The sequence below is a fragment of the Amblyraja radiata genome, chromosome 18 (assembly GCF_010909765.2).
Source record: "Amblyraja radiata isolate CabotCenter1 chromosome 18, sAmbRad1.1.pri, whole genome shotgun sequence".
NCBI lineage: Eukaryota > Metazoa > Chordata > Chondrichthyes > Rajiformes > Rajidae > Amblyraja > Amblyraja radiata.
This window is the reverse complement of record NC_045973.1, coordinates 27,168,957-27,192,672: the sequence shown is the minus strand read 5'-3', so window position 1 is coordinate 27,192,672 and position 23,716 is coordinate 27,168,957. Positions and strand designations below refer to the sequence as shown.

The 23,716-nt window shown below is 43.5% G+C and overlaps 1 protein-coding gene across 2 annotated transcripts in view; it reads left to right on the top strand.

The window, feature by feature from the left end:
* The window catches only part of eefsec (eukaryotic elongation factor, selenocysteine-tRNA specific), a 268,852-nt gene that overhangs the window by 83,928 nt on the left and 161,208 nt on the right, over positions 1–23,716 (top strand). Inside the window, exons 1-3 of one of the 2 annotated variants that reach the window (XM_033036976.1) lie at positions 2,761–2,954; positions 3,926–4,133; positions 22,938–23,034. In XM_033036976.1, the coding sequence (XP_032892867.1) occupies positions 2,771–2,954; positions 3,926–4,133; positions 22,938–23,034 (489 nt within the window). In that variant the 5' untranslated portion in view covers positions 2,761–2,770. Of the gene's footprint in view, positions 1–2,760; positions 2,955–3,925; positions 4,134–22,937; positions 23,035–23,716 lie in introns of those variants that run through there. The other variant, XM_033036975.1, reaches the window with a different exon arrangement.

The following is a 23,716-nucleotide window of genomic DNA, read 5'->3' as shown; positions in this document are numbered from 1 at the left end:
CTGGCAAGTAAGAGATGAACACAAAACAGGAGAGATGGAGTGTGTGTGTGCGAGTCTGTGTGTGTATCTGTGTTTGTGTGTGTGTGTGTGTGCGTCTGTGTGGGGAGGGAAGGGAAGGAGATGTTAGTTGGCGAGAAAGGGAAACCATTCTTCTGCCAGCAACTTGTTTCAGTTTCAGCTGTAAAGCACTTTTGTATCAAACTGCTTGTAGATTTGTATGTTTATTGATCAGTTGCAGAGATTGAAATCTATTAACTTTGCAAAAACATTCCCCAAGGAAAAAGAATTACAACTGTTGCACGTGCTTTCATTTAAATTACTGCAAATATTTCAAGACAATGGTTTATTAAAGCCAGTGGAGTAAGGAATGCAGATGTGGAACCGGAGAGTCCAATGAAGCTTCCGACCAACAATGGGTACCACTCCACACCTGTTGGACCAACTGCATCCAATCTTCCATTGACTGCATGCATGCATTTGGATAAACAGTTACTGAATGCCGAGAGTCAAGAGTACTTAATTGTCATATTTACCCACAACAGTACAATGAAAGTCCTACTTGTTGCAGCTTAACAAGCCTATAAATGCAAAAACACACAGATAATATATAGTCATAGAACATACAGCGGTACAGCACAAGAACAGGCCCTTCGGCCCACGATGTTTGTGCCGAACATGATGCCAAGACCGTCTCTTATCTACCTGCACATAATCCATATCCCTCCATTCTCTGCATATCCATGTGCCTATCCAAAAGACTCTTAAATGCCATTATCCGAACTGCCTCAACCACCGCTCCAGGCACTCACCACCCTCCGTGTAAAAGTTGAGCGTGGTGAGTGCCTGGAACGCACTGCCGGGATTGGTGGTTGAGACAGATATGATAGAGCCATAGTCGTACAGCACGGAAACTAGCCCTTCAGCCCAACTCGTCCATGCTGACCAAGATGTCTCATCTAAGCTAGTCGTGCATTTGGCCCATATCCCTCTAAACCTTTCCTATCCTTGTACCTGTGTGACATGAAAAAAAATTGCATGGAAATGTTTCTTTTATGGGTTATAGAGAGCAGATGAGTGGGTTTGCATTAAGTATTGCATTGGTCAAAAATACAATAAATTAATAACCATTATTAAATTCTTACTTGCTGCAGCTGAACAGGTCCGTAAACATAATAACATACTGATAAATATATATTCATCAAAAATATATTAAATTAATAACTGTAATACAAATGCAAAAAATACCAAACCGCATAGTGCAACCAAAGGCACAGTCCATAGAAGATCATAGTTGGTATGGTTAGTGGTGTGCAGTGTTCAAGAACCTGATGGTTGCTGGGAAGAAGCTGCTCCTGAACCTGGAGGTCACAGGTTTCAGGCTCCTGTATTTTTATCCCAATGATAGCAGCGAGATGAGAGCGTGGCCAGGCTGGTGTGTGTCTTTGATATTGGCTGCCTATTTGAGGCTGCACCTCCCAGTGGATCCTGCCCTTTCATCCACTCACTACACAGTCCAATTAACCTACATATTTGCATCTTGGTGGGAAGTAGGTGGAAAGCAAAGCATTACGCAGTCACACAGAGAATGTGCAAACTCCACACACAAGACAGCGCCCGAGGTCAGGATTGAGCAGCAAACTCTGGCACTATGAGGCAGCGGCTCTACCAGCTGTGACATTTTGCTGCCAGCTCTGTTGCTATTTTAAAAAATCACTGTCTAAACAATCTTCTTGATCAATAAATTTAAAGTTTCTTGATGACAAGTGTTAGCCTTTACTATTAAATTAATCGGAGTGTATTGGTGAGGTCCTTTAACATCTGCTGATTTGCCATTAACTCTTTGCCTGAGGGCAAGATCTCATCAGTCACTGGTTGGTGGACTGGCTGTTGGCCCTGAATCGTCTTTTGTCCTTATTGTTATATTTTTATGTTTTTTATAATCGGAACACTTTCCAGCAGGATTCTGCGCGGTCAGTATGTCATGAATACAAAACAGGGAGGGAGAACTTGGAAAAATATTTGGGGTGTATTCCGATGACCTGCTGAAAACAGCAATGCCGTACGTGCAGTTAAATTTAATCCTTCCAACGCGTGTTGTAGCCTCAAACAAAACAGGAAGCTGCCGCCCTTCCAAATACCCTAATCTGCACTAATTAGTCCTGTAAAATCACAGGGAGAGTTATACAGCATGGAAACAGGCCCTTTGGCCCAACTTGCTTATGCTGACCCACCTAAACTAATCCCATCTGCCTGATCTGGCCCATATCCCTCTAAAACTTTCCTATCCATGTACATGACAATGTCTTTTAAATGTTGTTATGGTACCTGCCTTAACTACCTCCTCTGGCAGCTCATTCCATTTGCCCACCAACCTCTATGGGAAAGAATTGCCCCTCAGGTTCCCATGAAATCTTTCCTCTCTCACCTTAAACCAATATTCTCTGGTTCTTGAATCTCCCACCATCGGTAAAATACTGCATTTACACTATTTTACATGATCACCTCTTAGCCTCCTGCACTCCATAGAGTCATAGAGCTGCCCTCTGGTACTTGATTCCCATACCCTGGGTAAAATATTCCACATCTAGCCTATCTGTAGGTTCGACATTTGACGTGTTAGCAGAGTAGGTCTTTCCATTGTCACTGTTCTGTTTGGCTGCAGTTTGTGTGCAAAAGAAAAATATTTGAGGAGTGCTGGAACTTGAACTTTTGAACAGGGTTCTCATGTGGTTGATTTTCAGCTGAGGTTTGGCGTTCAGGGAGTAGGTAGATGGAATCTAAATCTGCCTCCTACAGTTCTGGCAGCACGTGCAGCTATTCCAGCAGTCACAGGGTTCATGCTAGCCCTACGAAGGATTCACAGCACAGAAACACACATCTCAACCTGCCTGTCTTTACAGTCAGTGTACGCGATGCCAACCAGTTCGTGTGTGCAGCTATTCCAGCAGTCACAGGTTCGTTCTCGCACTGCATGCATCCAATACTCCAAATGCAGCCTAACCAAAGTCTTATGTGCAACACAGTGGTGCAGCTGATAGAGCCACTGCCTCACAGTGCCAAAGGCCTGTTTTCAATCCTGACCTCAGCTGCTGTCTGTGTAGAGTTTGCATGTTCTCCCTGTGACTGCATGGGTTTTCTTCGTTGTGCCTAGGCGCTCGCACATTCCAAAGATGTCCAAATTTTGTAGGTTAATTAGCCCTCTGTAAAATACTCTCCATGCTTGTGCTATGAATAATCTTAACCCAGCTGGGCTGTTGGCAAATTAACTGGTGGCCTTATTCTGATTTTACTCTGCATTAAAATTGCCTAGTTTTAGTTTTAGAGATACGGCATGGTCCACATAGTCCACACTGTCCATCGATCATCCATTCACACTAGTTCAATGTTATCACACATTCCCATCCACTCCCTACACACCAAGAGATAGACACAAAATGCTGGAGTAACTGCAGGACAGGCAGCATCTCTGGTGAGAAGGAATGGGTGACGTTTCAGGTCGAGACCCTTCTTCAGACTGAGCGTCAGGGGAGAAAGAAACTGGAGATATGTATGGGTAGAAAGACAACGTAAGGTGTGAAAATGACAGATCAAAGCAGATGATGATCAAGGAAATGTAGAATGGTTCTTTGAAGAAATCCCCAACACACTATAGGCAATTTCCAAAGGGCCAATTAACCTACAAACCTGCATGGTTTTTTTTGGGATGCGAGAGGAAATCAGAGCACACAGAGGAAACCCACGTGGCCTCAGTGAGAACATGCAAACTCAACACTCAGGCAGCACCTGAGACCAGGATTGAACCTTGGTCTCTGGCATTGTATGGCAGTGGGAATACCAGCTGTTTGATGTGCGACAAGTTAGTTTAAAATAAACCACAATGCAAATTGCTTGAACAAGCCAGGAATTAAATGTCTGTCGTCCTTAGGTTCACAGATCATTGACTTGATGATGCTAGTGGTTGACGTGACAAAGGGCATGCAGACACAGTCCGCAGAGTGCATGGTGATCGGGGAGATTACTTGTCCGCGGATGGTGGTGGTCCTGAACAAGATCGACCTTCTCCCAGAGGCCAAGAAGCAAGCGTTGATAGACAAAATGACAAAGAAGATGCAGAAGACACTGGAGAATACACGGTAAGTCTCGCAAAAACTCCTGAGATAGACACAAAGTGCTGGAGTAACTCAACGGGTCAGGCAGCATCTCTGGAGAAAAAGAATAGGTGACATTTCAGGTCAGGGACTTTCTTCAGACCCGAAATGTCACTTGTCCTTTTTCTCCAAAGATGCTGACTGACCCGCTGAGTTACTCCAGCACTTTGTGTCTATCTTTGGTATAAACCAGCATCTGCAGTTCTTTGTTTCTACTCCCAAAAACTCCTCCCTTGACCGCATACTCAAATATATTTACTGGCCTTATTCCTGACTGTGTAATGATATCCTTGTTACTACTCAACCATCATCCTTTCAATTCATTTTGGATGATCAAGTGTTGCTGGCAAGGCCAATATTTCTTACCCATTGCTAATCCCCGAGTGGTTTTCTGGGCCATGGCCATTTCAGATGGTATTTAAGAATTTACTGTGGATAGACACAAAATGCTGGAGTACCTCAGCGGGTCAGGCAAGCAACCCTGGAGAACATGGAGAGGTGAGTAGTCTGAAGAAGGATCCCAACCTGAAATGTTCTTCAGAGATTCTGCCTGATCTGCTGGGTTACTCCAGCTCTTTGTGTCTTTATTTTGTAAACAAGCATCCACAGTTAGAGAGAGAGAAAGAGAAAATGGAGCCAACATTTCAACAAACAGGCCTGTACTAATAGATAACATAATAATCAAAAAAAGTTCAATAAATAATACCTAATAATAGTTCAAAATGAAAGGCCCAAGTCCTTAGTGCAACCAAAACAGCCTATACTTTAATTGGTGTTTGTAGTGTTCAAGAGCCTGATGGTTGCTGGGAAGAAGCTGCTTTTGAACCTGGAATGGTTTTCAGGCTCCTGTTCCTTCTTCCTGATGGTAGCAGCGATATGAAAACGTGGCCAAGGTGGTGTGGGTCTGTGATGCTGCTGGCTGCCTTTCCGAGGCAGCGGCACCTGTAGATCCCTTCAATGGTGGGGAAGATAGTACCTGTGATGGAGCGGGCAGTGTTCACCACTCTCTGTAGACTCCTTCGTTGCTGGGCGTTCGAATATCTGAACCAAGTTCAAGTTCAAGTGAGTTTATTGTCATGTGTCCCTGTATAGGACAATGAAATTCTTGCTTTGCTTAAGCACACAGAAAATAGTAGGCATTTACCACAAAACAGATAAATGTGTCCATATACCATGATATAAATATATACACACATGAATAAATAAACTGATAAAGTGCAAATAGCAGAAAGTGGTTATTAATAATCAGAGTTTTGTCCGAGCCAGGTTTAATAGCCTGATGGCTGTGGGGAAGTAGCTATTCCTGAACCTGGTTGTTGCAGTCTTCAGGCTCCTGTACCTTCTACCTGAAGGTAGCAGGGAGATGAGTGTGTGGCCAGGATGGTGTGGGTCTTTGATGATACTGCCAGCCTTTTTGAGGCAGCGACTGCGATAAATCCCCTCGATGGAAGGAAGGTCAGAGCCGATGATGGACTGGGTTTTTTGGACTTTTTGTAGTCTTTTCCTCTCCAGGGCGCTCAAATTGCCGAACCAAGCCACGATGCAACCGGTCAGCATGCTCTCTACTGTGCACCTGTAGAAGTTAGAGAGAGTCTTCCTTGACAAACCGACTCCCCGTAATCTTCTCAGGAAGTAGAGGCGCTGATGAGCTCTTTTGATAATTGCGTTAGTGTTCTCGGACCAGGAAAGATCTTCAGACATGTGCACGCCCAGGAATTTGAAGTTCTTGACCCTTTCAACCATCGACCCGTTGATATAAATGGGGCTGTGGGTCTCCCTCCTACTCCTTCCAAAGTCCACAATCAGTTCCTTGGTTTTGCTGGTGTTGAGGGCCTGGTTATTGCACTGGCACCATATGGACAGTTGCTCGATCTCCCTTCTATATTCTGACTCATCCCCATCAGTGATACGCCATCCCCATCAGCGAACTTGATGATGGAGTTCGCACTGTGGTTGGCTACGCAGTCATGGGTATAGAGTGAGTACAGCAGGGGGCTGAGCACGCAGCCTTGAGATGCTCCCGTGCTGATTGTTATCGAGGCTGACACATTTCCACCAATACGAACAGACTGTGGTCTGTGGATGAGGAAGTCGAGGATCCAGTTGCAGAGGGATGCGCAGAGACCCAGTTCTGCGAGTTTGGTAACCAGTTTGGAGGGGAATGATTGTGTTGAATGCCGAGCTGTAATCGATGAATAACAGCCTGACATATGAGTTTTTGTTGTCCAAGTGGTTCAGTGCGGAGTGGAGGGCCAGCGAGATTGCATCCACCGTTGATCTGTTGTGGCGGTAAGCGAACTGCAGTGGGTCCAGGTTTTTGTCGAGGTAGGAGTTGATTTGCTCCATGATCAGCCTCTCAAAGCACTTCATCACCACCGACGTTAGTGCCACTGGTCGATAGTCATTGAGGCACGTCACCTTACTCTTCTTGGGCACCGGTATAATTGATGCCCTTTTAAAGCAGGTGGGGACCTCAGATCTCAGAAGTGAGAGGTTGAAAATGTCCGTAAAATGTGCTCCAGAGGTGCTCCAGAGATGCTGCCAGAGAACCAGGTCGTGATGCACCGGTCAGTGTGCTCTCGACTATACACCTTCACAATATGCCTGCATATACTTACCCTTTCATCAGAATTGCTTCAATTATTCATTGTTAGTTTTTTTTCCTGTTCAGATTATCCACTAAATTTAAATTCTGCAGCTGCTGTGGATTGTCAGTCCTGGATTATTAAAAAAGAGAGCCAATGTGCTAGAGTAACTCAGCGGGTCAAGCAGCATCTCTGGAGCACATTGACAGGTGACCATTCGGGTCATTTAACTTTTTCGGGATTAGTCAAGGTGTCAATGGTTACGGGCAGAGGGCAGAAGAATGGGATTGAGCGGGAAAAATAGGTCCAATGACAGAGCAGACCTGATGGGCCAAATGCATTAATTCAGCTGCTAGGACTTATGAACTTATAAACTTATAAACGTTTAGTTGAGAGATACATTGGGGAAACAGGCCCTTCGGCCCACTGGGTCCACACTGACCGACGATCACCTGTATAGTAGTTCTATCCCACACACCAGGAACAATTTACTGAAGCCAGTTAACCAACAATGTGGGAGGAAACCAGAGCACTTAGAGAAAACACAGGGAGAACGTACAGACAGCACCTGAGGTCAGAATTGATCCTGTGTTCCTGGCGCTGTATGGCAGCAGATCTACCGCTGCGCCACTGTGCCGCCCTTAACATCATTGTAGTAGAATGAAGAGATTGAATGTTTGAGAGCCCATGTAGTTCTGCTCCAGTATATTGGCAGTGAAAAGCTCTGGGATATAAGCAAAACGCAGGGAAATGGGACTAGTTTAGAAGGGACATCTTGGTTGACATGGGCGAGTTGGGCAGAGGGCTTATTTCTGTGGTGTGCTGGTGCTAGCTCAGCAGTATAAGTTAACACTGTCAGTATGCGTGCTTTGTATCAGTTGTATTTCATACAGTGGCTCCGCAGGATAGTATAATTTATGTTGAATAATGTTTTTCTTTGAACTAAGTTAACTTGACCCTTTTATGTTAAATTTGATAATACCCTGAGAGAAAGACAGAGATCTGTGCAAGTTTTAGAAGTTGTTGCTTTATGCTGTTTTCTTTGATTTTTGAAGAATGTTACAATAAACCCGAGTGCCCCTGAGCTACACTCGATCACAATCCAGTGACTTTTAGAGTGAGAATCATTCGAGAAGAGGACCACACATGGCCTCAGTCTCTCTCATTATTCTAAAGTCTTATGGTCCCTATGTACTTAGAACATAGAACAGTACAGCACTGGGACAGGCTTTTCGGCCCACAATGTCCATGCCGAACATGATGCCAAGTTAAACTAATCTGCCATTTGTTGCAGATCTCTCGCTACCCCGTCCATGTTCAAGAATATTTCCATTCCTCCTCTCTCAGTTTGCCCACAACCAAAAGAGCCCCCACTACCATGTACAAATGGCTATTCTACCAATATACAGAGGGATCTTGCGGTCCACATGCATAGCTTCCTGAAAGTGGCCTCACAAGTAGATAGATTGGCACAGCGGTAGAATTGCAGCCTCACAGTGCAAAGTTTCTCTTTAAAATAACCTGTACTCTAATTTGTATTCATTCATTGATGTATAAATCTTCCATTGGAAGAATAAGATCTGTCAAGATCTTCACAACCCATGCGGGATTAAAATCTTTACATGTTTCCAGGACACAGAACCTTGTGACTGACAACCCTGTTTACATTTTCTTTAACAATTGTTGGGCAGCACGATGGCATAGCGGTAGATTTAATGCCTTACAGCGCCAGAGACCTGGGATTGATCCTGACCACGTGTGCTTATCTGTACAGAGTTTGTACATTCTCCCCGTGACCTGCGTGGGTTTTCTCCAAGACCTTTAGTCTCCTCCCATGCTCCGAAGACTTTTCGGTTTGTAGGTTAATTGGTTTTGGTACAAATGTAAAATTGTCCCTAGTATGTGTAGGATAGTGTCAGTGTGTGCGGATTGCTAGTCGGTGCAGACTTGATGGGCCGAAGGGCCAGTTTCCAAACTGTATCTCTAAACTAAACTAAACAATCACATGAGCTGTGAACATCACGAGTGAGGCCATTATGACTCTCCACATTGCCATGGGGAGTATGCCGTGCCCCTCCATGTATAGGTATATTATTATCACGTGTACAGAAGTACAGAGAAAAGCTTTTGTTTGTGTGGTATTGAATTAAGTCAGATCCTACTACACAATCAAGCCACACACATGAGAAACAGGTAGAGCGATGAAAAAACCCACAAGAGTGTAGTTTTTCAGCATTGTAACCGTACAGTTCCAAGGAAAAAGTCCAAAGTCTGCATGGAGATAGGTTGGAAGATTGAAACTATACCCTAACTTATGGAAGGTCCATTCCAATGTCTGATAACAGAGGGGAGCAAATTGTTGCTGAGTCTAGTGGTGCGCGTTTTCAAGCTTCAATATCCTTTGCCCTGCCGGAGCACGGAGGAAGGGGAACGGGTGTGGATCAGGGTGTGCATGGTCCTTGATTATGTTGGCTGCTTTGCCGAGGCAGCGTGGAGTCAGTGGTCGGGAGTCTGGTCTGTGTGATGGACTGGGTTAAATCCACAACTCTGCAACTTCATGCAGTCTTGGGCAGAGTTGTTCCCAAACCAAGCTGTGATGCAATCCAACAGTATGCTTTCTGTGCTGCACCTGTAGGTTTGTAAGAATCATTGGCGATGGATGAACTTCCTTAAGCCCCTGTCCCACTTACGTGTCCTTGGCAAGCTAATTACGCGACTTAATCGTCGCGTTGAGGCGCACGGGTATCGTGGGACCATAATTCGCCTGCGCGCGTACGCGCTACTTCACGCCGGAGTCGCGCAAAGATTCCGCTTCCCTACAAAATCCCGGACGCCGCGCGATACCGCGCACAACTCCATACCCATCCGCGCTTCTCCATGCCACCGTCCCGCGTGGCCCACACGATACCCTTGCGCCTCAACGCGACGATGAGGTCCCGTAATTAGCGTGCCAAGGACACATAAGTGGGACAGGGGTTTTAGTCTCCAGACAAAGTAGAGGTGTTGTTGTGCTATTTTTCCCGTAGTTTCGATGAAGTGAAAATATTCCCGCAGTATTGTTTCTGTGCTGTATTATTCCATATCCTACTGTATATTATGTCTTTGAGAAGGGTGGATTAGAGACCCAGGTTTGATCCTGACTAGGGGTGCTGTCTGTGTGGAGTTTGCACATTCTCCCTGCGACTGCATGGGGTTTCTCTGCGTGCTCCATTTTCCTCCCACATCCCAAAGACATGCGGGTTTGTAGGTTAATTGGCTCTTGTAAAATTGTAAATTGTCCCTAGTGTGTAGGATAGTGCTGGTGTATGGGGTGATCGCTGGTCGTCGCGGACTCGGTGGGCCAATGGCCTGTTTCTGCACTGTATCTGAAAATAAAGTCTAAACAATTTATGCAAGGATCCATGTAGATGATACAAATTGCAGCCACATGCCTCACTGTAAAACCTTGCATTTCATCAATATTTAGCATTGCAACTCCAAGCTGCTTTAGTCATTAAGTGTGTGTGACAAACCTATTGCAATTTCAAGTTATAACTGCCCCCATCAGTGTTCTTCTTAATTCGCTCTGAAGCCTTTTTCCATTATTAAAAATGTTCCAAAATTCTTATATGGAAAGAAATTAACGGAAGGTCTGTTTTTTTCCAATGAATAATGAACTGCTAACAATGCTGTCTGATCCAAGGTCATGTTTTCCTAATTCCATTACAAGCGCATTAATGATGGAGTAAAATGGAGATTTTCATTTCAAGAATTACTGTGCCTACTTTCCTTCAGCATGGTATTTGCATAGAACTGTTAGGAAAATATGTTTCCCATGCGCTTTCAGAAACAGTGTTGGATTTGGAATCAATAGTGGTCTTTAAAAAGAAAATGAATTAATAACAAGAAACTTCTAACCGGGCATGATTTATCAGGGGAATAATTCTGTGGATAGCTCTATGAATACGTGGGCAAAATGGCTGCCTACTCTGTTTTAGTATATAAGGATTGTATATATATTTCAATTAGAGTCATAGTGCCAAGGAGTTGTACAGCAGGGAAACAGGCTCTTGAGCCCACTTTATCCAATCCCGTCTTGTTGGCATATTGGAAGAGTCACATTTGCCTGCATTTAGCCCATATGCCTCTAAAACTTTCATCCATATATGATATACAAATATATCATATATATATAGTGTACAAAATCATGAGAGAAATTGTTCGGATAAAAGCACAGAGTCTCTTGCCCAGAATCCGGGAATCAAGAACTAGAGGACATAGATTTAAAGGAGGTGGGAAAGATTTAATAGGAAGCTGAGGGGTATCCTTTTCAAACAATGGGTGTTGGGTGTACAAGCTGCCGGGGAAGATAGTCGAGGCAGGAACTATCGCAACATTTTAAAACCTTTAGATTAGTACATGGATAGGATAGGTTTAGAGGGATATGGACCAAACGCAGGCACGTGGGCCTAGTGTGGATGGGGCATGTTGATCGGCGTGGGCAACTTGGGCCGAAGAACCTTTATCCATGCTGTATCACTATCTGTCCCAATGTCTTTTAAAAGTCATAATTATATCAACTTCTATAGCTTTCTCTGGCAGCTCTTTCCAGATAGCAGAATACCCTCTGAGTGAAAAAGGTTACCCCTGATGTCCCTTTTAAATCTCACCCCTCTCAGCTATAGGAAGAATGTTACTATGTTGGAAAGTGTGCGGAAGAGATTCACCTTGGATTGCTTGGATTTGCAGACGTTAGGGAGAGGTTGGATAGGGTGGAATTGTTTTCTTTGGAGTGTAGGAGGCTGAGCGGTGACCTTATCATGTACAAGATCATGAGGGGCATGGATAAAGTGGTCTCAGTCTTTTCTGCAGTGTGGTGGATTCTAAAATGCGAATGCACAGGCTAATGTGAGAGGGAAGAGCAAGAGAGACTTTGGGGGCAACTTTTTCACTGAGGGTAGTTACAATATGCGGTTCGTGTTGGCAGAGGAAGCTGTCAAAGAGGATATAATTACGACATTTAAAAGACATCTTGGACAGATATATGGATAAGAATGGTTTAGGCCAAATGCGGGCAAATGCGACTAGTTCAAAATGGCAAAGGTGGGCTGTTTCCATGCTGTACAGCTCCATGACTCTGAGGAATGCAGGAGGCTTAGGGGTAATATTAGAGAGGTGTATACAGCAACGAGTAGAATAGATAAGATGAATGTACAGTCTTTTACCCAGGATAGGAGAATCAAAAACATAGGTTCATGGTGAGAGGGGAAAGATTTTATATGAACCTGAGGGCAAACCTTTTACTCAGAGAGTGATGGGTATATGGAACGAGCTGCCAGAGGAGGCGTTGAGGCAGGTATTATGACAATGTTTAAAAGACATCTGGACAGGTATATGGATAGGGTATACAAAAATGCTGGAGAAACTCAGCGGGTGCAGCAGCATCTATGGAGCGAAGGAAATAGGCGACGTTTCGGGCCGAACCCTTCTTCAGGCTGATGGATAGGAAAGGTTTAGGGAGATATGGGCCAAACGGAGGCAAATGGGACTAGCTTAGATGGGGCATCTTGGTTGGCATGAACAAGTTAGGCTGAAGGGTCTGTTTCCATGCTGCATAACTCTGTGACATTGTGCATTTATGACTCTATGATCGGTACTAGATGTATTATCCTTTAAAAGCTTCCCCAATTTCTCAATGTAGCAAAAATCTCTCATACCGGGCGTCACCCTCCTTGGGACCCACTGTAGGGCTTTTTAATCCTCCCTGTAGCATGCTGTTCATTTGCACACAGGACACTAGCTGAGAGCTGGGGAAATAACTAGTGATTAGGTTTCCTCTGAAGGCCATCAACAACTCGATGGGCTGAAATGACATCCTTCTTTGTCCTATGGACAAATGATTTATTACATAGAAAACTTCATACAAAGGCTTGATAGGTTAGTCAGGATCTGAAGACAAAAATGGATTAATATTTTAGTTGGAACGTGACTTTATTCACCTCTCTTGAGGCATTCAAATGTTAATCTTTCTTGCTTGTTTTATTGATTTGCTTGGTGTAAGTCCTGCATCTTTGGTTTTCCCTAAGATTACTTTTCTAACCTTTCCTTTTTTTAATCGTTTCTTCCAATGCACACTGCCATAGTTTAATGTTATTATGCTGCTCTCTGTTTTCCTGCTTTCAGATAAAACAATTTCAAGTCCACCCTGTGGAATTCTGTGTTTCAGTTGGGATGAATTCAAAAAAGAAATGAGCAGAAGCCAAAAAATATAATTTGGAAATGGGACAATAGATTGGGAAAGGACTGTTCTTGAGTGTTTTAGTCGCGTACACAAGCAATGAACCGCTATGAAACTTGAGGATGTTTTTTTTCCTTGGAGACACAAGGAATCTTGAGCACAACACAAGTGCTGGAATCTTGAGCAAAACACAAAGTGTTAGAGTAACTCAGCGGGTCCAGCAACATTGATAGAGAGAATGGACAGTTGATATTTCGGGTGGGGACCCTCCTTCAGACAGGAAAGGGAGTGATGGGGGGTGCGAAGGGAAAGGTGGCGTCATCTAAAATTGGAGAATTCTATGCTCATACCATTGTAATCCTCCCAAGCGGAATATCAGGTCCTGTTTATCCAGTTTGCGTGAGGCCTCTATTTGGCAATGGAGGAGGCCCAGTGTGGGAATGGAAATGGGAAGGGGAGTTAAAATGGTTCACAACCTTAACAAGTCATACATGACTGAAACAGGCCCTTCAGCCCAATTCGTCCATGCTGACCAAGATGTGTCATCTAAGCTAGTCCCATTTGCCTGCCATATTCATACCCTCTAGTTTAGTTTATTGTCACGTGTACCGAGGTATAGTGAAATGCTTTTTGTTGTGTGCTATCCAGTCAATGGAAAGATGATACATGATTACCATCGAACTGTCCGCAGTGTACAGATACAGGATAAAGGGAATATCGTTTAGTGCAAGATAAAGTCCAGTAAAGTCAGATTACAAAATAGTCTGAGGGTCTCCATTGAGGTAGATGGGGCTCAAGACCGCTCTCTAGTTGGTGATAGGATGGATCAGTTGGTTGATAACAGCTGGGAAGAAACTACAAATCTTTACTAATTTAATTTGAGACTGAAGAAGGGTCCTGAGCCGAAACATCACCTATCCATTTTCTCCAATGATGCTGCCTGACCTGGTGAGTTATTCCAGCATTTTGTGTCGATCCCTCCAAACGTTTCTCACCCATGTACCTGTCCAAGTGCTTGTTTTAAAGTTAAGGGTGTTTGTTCTGAACCACTTAAGTTTTCATTTTGGAAATAAGTGTGACTCTCTCCGGACGTATGAATGCATCTCTGGATTCCTGCTCCTCGTGAAATTGGATTATGTGTAAAGTTTAGCTTGAAAATAACCCTGCACTTCTTGACTCTGAAAGAAATTAAAATGGAACACCTCCAGGGCTTGAAGGTTCCTGAAGGTATATGCGGAGATTTAAAGATGTCCTGCAAGAATTTTCTGCTAGGATATGAAAGATGAATCGTTGTATTGTTCTTGCGATATTGTATTGGTCCTACTGAATTTGCGTGACCAAATGTGCAGAGTTCAAAATTTGTTGTTTTAATTGCCCCTTTAGGGTTCAGCTGAGTTTTTTTGCCTGTGCAGATGTGGTTATCTAATTTATTAATTTACATTTTAGTATACCCTGCCTGTGGGCAAATGTTGAACTCCAAATAGCCTGTTACATCTGAATAGGTCTGCAATGGAAATGTATTTAGCAATAAAGGATATAATGTTATTTGTAGAATACATCTTGTTTAAATTGCAAGTTAATCCACTTAAATCGTAAATGTCCCCCTTTTCTGAAGGATTTTATTTCTTTCTGGGGTGGGGAAAAACCTCTCTCGTGATTTATGTAGTGTAGCAGTTGTTGTTTCAAACAAGGGGAAGGCAGGCAGCTCTGTTTAATATTTTAATATATTTTTGCAAATTTAGTAAATTGTGATGATTTTATTTATGTGGTCAGATCCACTAATGATGACAACTGGTATAAAAAAATCTAGTATTCCTTTTTTAAGTCCAAAGTGGTTCTTTCTGTAAACATTTTATGTAGTTGAAGCATTAAAAACATGTCTTTTTATAAACCATTTACCTAACTGGTTTTTAATCCTTTCATTTTATTTTCCCTTCCACCATGATTTACTTTTTTTAATGAGCTGTTTTGTATTTGTGAACAACCTGTCTTAAAGCCGTAATACTAAGAAGATCTTTCTCAGCTCTCCATTACTAACCGTTAAGGGCCTGTCCCACTTTCACGACCTAATTCACGACCTCTGCCGAGTTTACCCTTGACTCATACTCTCAGCATGGTCGTCACGAGGTCGTAGGTAGCAGGCCGTGATGCTAGTCGTAGGTACTCGTGGCATCAAGTAGGTCGGAGCGTTTTTTCTAGCATGATGAAAAATGTCCACGAGTAAAAAAGGTTGTGAATTAGGTCGTGAAAGTGGGACAGGCCCTTTACTCTGTTACAGCGTCGCAAAGTGTGCAGTCTTGCATTTCGGTAGTAGGAATAAAGACGTGGACTATTTTCTCTGCAGGCTTTAAGACGCATCATAATGTGTTAAAAATAGGCTGAAGGTTTAGGGAGGGAGTTCCAGAGCTTAAGCCTTTGCATTGGAAGGTGCAATCATTAGTGCTGAAATATTCAACTTTGAATGGTGAAGGGGTGAAAATGGAAGGAGTGCAGATATTTCAGAAGATTGAAGGAGGACTGGAGAAAATTAGAGTTATAGGGGGAGATGAGACATGATAGGCATTTGAACATAATTATAAGAAACATTATGAGGTTGCAGATAACAGTTAAGATGCAAGGTAAGCTCCTGAGATTCTTCATCAATCTGCTGCTGCAGATAAACAAGGCAAGTATGCAACGATGTTTCCCATGACAACCCAACGGTATGAACATTGAATTCTCCAATTTCAAATAATACCCTCCCAACCTCTCCCTCTCTTTCCCCTGATCACCCCCCATGGAGGTGTGCACATATATCTCTCTAGTCCACCAGCTCCTTTCCCCTCCTTTGTACACTCATCTCCCATCGCAATCCCCATTTCACTTTCACCTCCACTTTCCACTCCCCCCTGGCCCCTTCCATCAAATTTCTCCCTCCGGTTTTACATCTCTTTTCTCGCTATATACACCTTTTTGTCTCCTTTTCACCTCTAGGCTTTGTCGCTTACTCCACCCATCTGCCTATCAGCCCCCCTCCTCATCTGTATCCACCTATAACTTGCCAGGCTTTGTGCTGCCCACATATCTAATTTCCAGCTTTCTTCCTCTTCCCCCCCCCCCCCCACCCAACCCCAATCAGTCTGAAGAAGGGTCCTAACCCAAAATGTTATGTCCATTCCCTCCACAGATGCTGCCTGACCCGCTGAGTTCACAGTTTAGAGATACAATATGGAAACAAGCCATTTGACCCTCATGCCCACAAATGACCATCGATCGCCCGTTGATACTAGTTCAATGTTATCCCACTCCTTACACACCAGGGTAATTTACAGAGGGCCAATTAATTTACAAACCCGCTCGAGTACAAGCCTACATTTTTGTCCAGGATTGTTCTGCTAGCTCTTCGTGTTTCAGTGTCAAATGGATTGTAATATATAACGTCAGGTGGAATTTATTGACCTTGATCTTTAATTTAAAGTCTCATTTTCTTTTTAAAACTTCCTCTTGTTTCTTTGACATAACCAGCATACATCACAACTGGACTTGAGAACCCTCTGCCCAAGATGGAGAAGGTGGTGGGGTTCTTGAAGAACTTTAAGGTGGATAGTCCCCAGGGTCTGATGGGATCTCTCACAGGTTATTGAGTGAGGCAAGAGAGGAGATTGATGGGGGCCCTGACAAAGATCTTTGTATCTTCTTTAGCCGCAGGCGAGGTTCCAGAGGACTGGAGAGCAGCCAATGTTTTTCCTTTGTTTAAGGAGGAAAATAGGAATAATCCAGGAAATTATCAGTTGATGAGCCTCACGTCAATGGTAAAAAAACTATAGGAGGGGATTCCTCAGGGATAGGACTTACTCACGTTTGGAAGAGAATGGGCTAATCGGGGGCAATCAGCATGGCTTTATCCGTGGCAGATCATGTCTTAAAATGTCATTATGTTTTTTGAAGAGGTGATGAAAGTAATTGATGGGGAAATCTTTCAGTTTCTTGTAATTATGAGCTGGGTGGCTTACAGCGCATTATGTCAGGTCAAACAGGGCTCATCGCAGGAGCAGTGTACATTATTTGGACGGCACAATGGTATAAAGGGTAGAGCTGCTCCCTCACAGTGCCAGAGTCCTGGCTTCGTTCCTACCCTCCGCACATAAACACTTGGTGTGTGTGCGGAGTTTGCAATTTCTCCCTGTGACCGCATAGCTTTCCTCCAGATGCTCGGGGTTCAAAGGTCAGTTTATTGTCACGTGTACCAGTTAAGGTACAGTGAAACTTGAATTACCTCCCACATCCCAAAGCTGTGCACATTTGTAGGTTAATTGGCCTCTGTAAATTGCCCCTATTGTGTAGGAAGTGGATGAGAAAGTGGGATAATATAGAACTAGTGCGAATGTGTGATCGATGGTCAGCCTGGACTCGGCGGGCTGAAGGGCCTGTTTCCATGCTGTACATTTCATTCAACTCAATATAAACTGGAGCCAACGTCTGAGCTCCGGAACCTTGAACACTGGTTCTATTTCAGATGAACAATATTCACATATAGTGGCCAATGGCTGCATCTCCATTTCCCCCAAATAAACTGGAATAATGTACCTTACACTTAGTTTTAACCCAGAGTTCATCATTGTATATTAGCAACTATCTGCACATACAATGGAGGATTGGAAATGTTACCATTAGAAATATTGAATTTCTTTCTCCGATAACTCCTTTCTCTTGAATAACATCGAACAATTGATTGGCTTAGTGGTAGCACTATTGAATCTAAATCAAAATAATTTGCTCCCCACTCCAGTACTTGACTACTAATTACCCGCACTGCTGAAGATGCTATATGCTCAATTGTTATTTCATTTTGCTATTTGGGAAATGTTAAAGATTTAATGGTATTATTTTAAGCAGAGCAAATCAATTCAGTGTTTTAGTCAAAATGGAGTCTTGGTATCATACAGCATACAACATGGAAACAAGCCTTTGGCCCAACTCGTCCATGCCGACTAAGATGCCCCAATCGACATTTACCTGCACAAGACCCACATCCCTCTAAACCTTTCCTATCCATGTACCTGTCCAAGGGATATTTAAATGTTGTTATTGTACCTGCCTTAACTACAGTACCTCCCCTTGCAGCTCGTTCCATACACCCACCATCCTCTGTGTGGAAAAAGTTGCCCCTCAAATTCCTATTAGATCTTTCTCCTCTCACCATAAACCTATGCCCTCCGGTTCTTGATTGCAACACTGCATTCATCCTCTCCATTCCCTTCATGATTTTATGCACCTCTATGAGATCACCCCTCAGTCTCTTGCACTCCAAAGATTAAGTCCTAGCCTGCCCAACTTCTCCCCATAGCTCAGCCCCTCAGGTCCTGGCAACATCTTCATGAATCTTTTCTACAACCTCTCCAGCTTAAGAGTATTTTGTGGTAACTGCACTTTCACTTAGTTTTTGGCTGTAAAGTTCACAGGAGAATGTAATAATTACTTTATAAATGCAACATTTTTCATATTGTCATCCTTTTTTATCACAACATCAAATTTCACGTTAGTTCTTATTTCAACCAATTTACCTTTCAACTGATATTTCAATATCAAATCACAAAGCAGATAACAAAACTAAATTTCCACTTTCTGCATTTCCTCCTCTGTTTAAAAAATGCGAGCCTTAATATGTAAGTACATTGTATGCGAGACCTTTTGTCCTTTAGATGTCTTTCAAAAAACGATGTTGCAAGCAGTTTAATATATTAAGCATTTAGTTGTTAATTTAGCATGGTATAATTTCAGGTTGTAGTTACAGAACCTATATGCAATTATATAATTGCAGGCAGAATTCATGGACCTTGCTTTCAATGTAAATAAAATATGCCATTGATTTTTGCTTTATTTTAATTCCCATTTTCTTCTTAAACTTCCTCTTGCCCATATGACAGTACGGTAGTCACAAAGTAAAAATATTTTGTAAATAGCCATGGTAAAGATGAGGTGATGTCACCTGTCCATTCCCTGCACAAAAGCTGCCTGACACGCTGAGTCACTCTGTGTTACTTTGTGTTCTACGCAAAATTCTAGCATCTGCAGTTCCCTGTGACTTGTAAAATTCTAGTTGTGCTTAGCCCCACAGTAGTGTACAGTGCTGACTGGCTAGCACGCAAAAATAGCTTTGATGGCCTTTACCTTTTTGAAGGACCTGGTCATGAAGCAAGAATGATCACTCTGAAGATAGACACAAAATGCTAGAGTAACACAGTGGGTCAGGCAGCATTTCTGGAGGTTATGAATAAGTGACATTTCGGGTCGAGACCCTCCTTCCGAGGGCTAGGGGAGACTAGTGGTATGAAAAGGTACAAAACAAATCAGAGCCAGCACTAATTAAAGGAAGGTAGAACCCACAAAATTCCACTGTTGGCTCTGGAGAACAAAGGGAAAGTAGCAGGACATCTAGGGTGGGGTGGGGGGACGGGGGACGGGGAGAGAGGGAATACAATGGTTACTTGAAATTAGAGACATCAATTTTCATACTGCTGGATTGTACGCTGCCCAAGTGAAATATGAGGTGCTATTCCTCCAATTTGCGTGTGGAGTTTGTCCTGCTGTGTGCCTTCTCTGTATCATTAGTGTTGCCCATTCCCTGTATCAGTAGTGTGACTGATACAGGGATTGGGCAACTTTACTGTGACGTCCATCCCCCTCTTTCATGGTTCTCCAAACAATTTGAGGTACACCTTTGATCCAAGATCTCAAGAACACTGAATTTGTGGTGAATCTCTGCCCGGTCTCATTGCCTGCAACTATTTCTTCCTTTCATTCGGGGGAATGCAGCGTTAGTAGCAAGGGTGATTGTTTGGTTGCTGTGGAGTTTTAGCAATTGTTTAGCAAAAACCTGGCTTTTGAAAATCATCTTAGCTACTTTATGATGAGTGGTCTAAGAATATCCACATGAGGCCACATGCAAATTGGAGGAACGGCACCCGTATTCTGCTTGGGTAGCATACAATTTTCCAATTTTAAGTAAGACCCCTCCTTCCCCTTCTCATTTTCCTGTGCCCCATCCGGTGTGTACCCAATTCTCCCACTATCCTATCCCTCTTTCCCCCCTCTCACTGTCCCCTTCCACCAAAACCCTTCCACCGGCTTAACATTTCACCCCTCCGCTCATTATCTGACACCCTTTATAGTGCTGGCCTTTTCCACGTATCCACCAATCAATCCCCCTTGCCTGTATCCACCTATCACTTACCAGGCTGTGTCCTGCCCTCACATCTTTTCCAGCTTTATCCCCTCCTCCCTCTACTCAAATCAGTCTGAAGAAGGGTCCCATCTCGAAAGGTCACCTGTCCACTATCTACACACCAGGGGCAATTTTACAGAGGCCAATTAATCTACAATCCTTCACATCTTTGGAATGTGGGAGGAAACCGGATCACCCGGAGGAAACCCAAGCAGCCACAGGGAGAACGTGCAAACTTCAAACACACATAGCACGATTGCACCTGGGTCTCTGACGCTACGAGGCAGCAGCTCTTCCTGCTATGCCCATTCTGCAACTTGTGATTTCAAAACGCTGGAGTAACTCAGCGAGTCAATCACCATCTCGAGAGAACATGGATAGACAACATTTCAGAAGGGTGTGAATCTGAAGAAGGGTCTTGCCCCAAACGTCACCTATCCATGTTCCCCAGAGATGCTGCCTGACCCGCTGAGTTACTCCAGCACTGTATATCGTTGTTTGTAAAGATGCAACTGCAATTCCTTGTTTCTAAATGTTGTCTAAAGTTGATTTACATCTGCAGAATCCCAACTTCTGTGACATCCTTGAATCAACTCTTTATTAAACTGTAAAGTAATCTGCCAGCAGCCTTTCAGGTTGAATGACAGTCACTTTTCAATTAGTTTCTTTCATACTGAACTTCTCCATGAAGAGTGGTTCATGGAAATAAAATGCGAAGTGAGTGACTCTTTTATATTTAAAGCATCAATCAGTTTTTATCTTCTGACAACACTGATATATTGATTAAGGACAGGATTAAGCTCAAACGTGGTGTGCTGACATTGCCTCGTCATAGAGTCATACAGCACGGAAGCAGACCCTTCAGCTCAACTTATCTATGCAGATCAAGATGCCCTTTCTAATCTAGTCCCATTCACCCACATTTGGCCCATATTCCTCTAAACCATTTTTTCATTCTACAGCTCGGAAACATCTGACCATCGATCTCCCATTCATAAGAGTTCTGTTATCCCAGTTTTGCATCCCTTCCCTACAGAGGGCCAATTAACCTACAAATTGGGATGAGGAAACTCACCCGGTCACGGGAATGACATGCAAACTCCACACAGACAGTACCCAAGGTCAAGTGCTATTTTTCTATTTGTGTACCTGTCCAAATGTTCTTATTGTACCTGCTTCTGCCAACTCACTGGCAAAAAGTTGCCCCTCGGGTTCCTATCACATTTTCCCCCGCTCACCTTAAACCTATGCCCTCGAGTTCTTGATTTGTTTTCCCTAGGAAAAAGACTCGAGTCCCCTCATGATTTTTCACTCTTCTATAAGATCAACCATCAGTCTCCTGCACTTTATGGAATAAACTCCTAGTCTGCCCAACCTTTCCCAATACCTCAGGCCCTGGTGTGCTGACATCATCCTTGTAAATCTTCCCAACACTCTTTCCAGCTGAAGGACACCCTTCCTACAGCAGGGTGATCAAACCTGAACATAGTACTCCATGTGACCACATGTATCAGAATTGTGTGATGGCACCTCTAAAAAGTTAAACTTCCTTACTTGGTTTTCTTGCCACATTGACACGCATATCAATTAATCATGCCTGTTGGCCCCTTTTTGGCTACAAAAAAAGCACACTATTCACTAAATAGATTAGATACACCCCTAATTTGTAACTATTTTACGATGAACGCCATGTTGACGATTTAAAAGATGATTACCTTTGGCTGAATTTCCTGTGTGTACATCTGACCATTTGGTAACTAATGACCTCCCCCCCCCCATTGAAGGAAATGTGCTCACCCACTCTCTTTAAGAATCAGGATCATTTGTGAAAGAAGAAGATAATTGGTAGCTGGGTTGAAACAATTGCTGCATTAAAATACAAGCTGAATGGCCTAGTTGGTCGAGCTGCTGCCTCATAGCGCCAGAGACCTTGGATTCAATCCTGACGGGTGCTGTCTGTGTGAATTTGCACATTCTCCCTGTGACCAGGTGGGTTTCCTCCGGGTGCTCCGGTTTCCTCCCACATCCCAAAGACAGACAGGTTTGTAGGTTAATTGACCCTCTGTAAATTGCCCCCTAGTGTGTAGGGAGTGGATGAGAAAGTAGGATAGCAAAAATAGTGTGAAAGGCGATCGATGGTCGGCATGTTCAGTGGGCCGAAGGACTGTTTCCATGCTGTATCTCTAAACTAAACTAAATCCCATCATTATGGAACTTAAGAAATATTTAGATAGACACATGGATATGCAGGGAATGGAGGGATATGGATCACGTGTTGGCAGATATTAGTTGAACTTGGTATCATGATCAGCAGGGACATTCTGGACTAAAGGGCTTGTTCCTGTGTTGTATTGTTCTATGATTCCTTCCTACTGTGAGAAAGTTGGCATTTGTAATTTATTTGTAGGTTTAATGGGTGTCCTATGGCAGTGATGTTATGGAGCTTTTAGATAGGCATATGGACATGCAGGGAATGGGTGGGTATGGATTGCATGCAAGCAGAGGAGATTAACTTGCCATTTGGGGCGGCATAGTCACATCTGTAGAGTTGCTGCCGTACAGTGCCCGAGATCCGGGTTCAATCCTGATTACGGATGCTATCTGTGGTTAATTGGACTCTGCAAATTGCCCCTAGTGTTTAGGATGCAAAACTAAACGTAACTAAACATCATGTTGCGCACAGACAATGTGGGCCAAAGGGCCTGATCCTGTACTGAAATGATCTTTGTTCTATAATTTTCTTCCCACTGTAAGAAAGTTGGCATTTGCAATCTGTTTTGTAGGTTTAACGGGTGTCCCATTGTTCCTGTCGCTGCCAAGCCTGGAGGACCAGATGCTTTGGAGACAGAGACTCCTCAGGGCATTTCGGAGCTCGTTGAGGTAAGCTTCAATGCCTCATTGAGTCTGCAGGATGAGAGAACTGTCAGTCCATCAGAGAATTAACATTGAGAGAGATGCATTGATCAAACGATTCTTGATTAGTACGGGTGTCAGAGGTTATTGGGAGAAGACAGGAGAATGGGGCATGAGAGGGAAAGATAGACTAGCAATGATTGAATGGCAGAGTAGACTTGATGGGCCGAATGGCCTAATTCTGCACCTATAAATTATGAAAAGTTAGCGTATTTTTTCCTGACGCGAAGTACGGCAGATGCTGGAATCTTGAGCAAGATACAATGTGCTGAAGTAACTCAGCGAGTCAGGCAGCATCGGTTGAGAAAGTGGACACACAACGTGTTCAGGTCTGGACCATTCCTCAGACTGATTGGAGTTGGGGGGGGGGGGGGGGGGGGGGGAGGAAGCTGGAAAAGAGATAGGGGTGAAAAGCATCAGGAGTCCTGACCCAAAAACATCATCTGACCTATTCTCTCCACAGATGCTGACTGACCTACTGAGTTACTCCAGCACTTTTATGTTTAATTTAGACCAGTGGTTCCCAAATGGGCCATCACCTCCTTGGCTCCATAAACACATTCCCAGTGCCCCTGCCCTATAAAAAGCATTATTCTGAATAGCACTATTTGATAACATTTCGAATGAAATAAAACGCTGATTCAGTGAC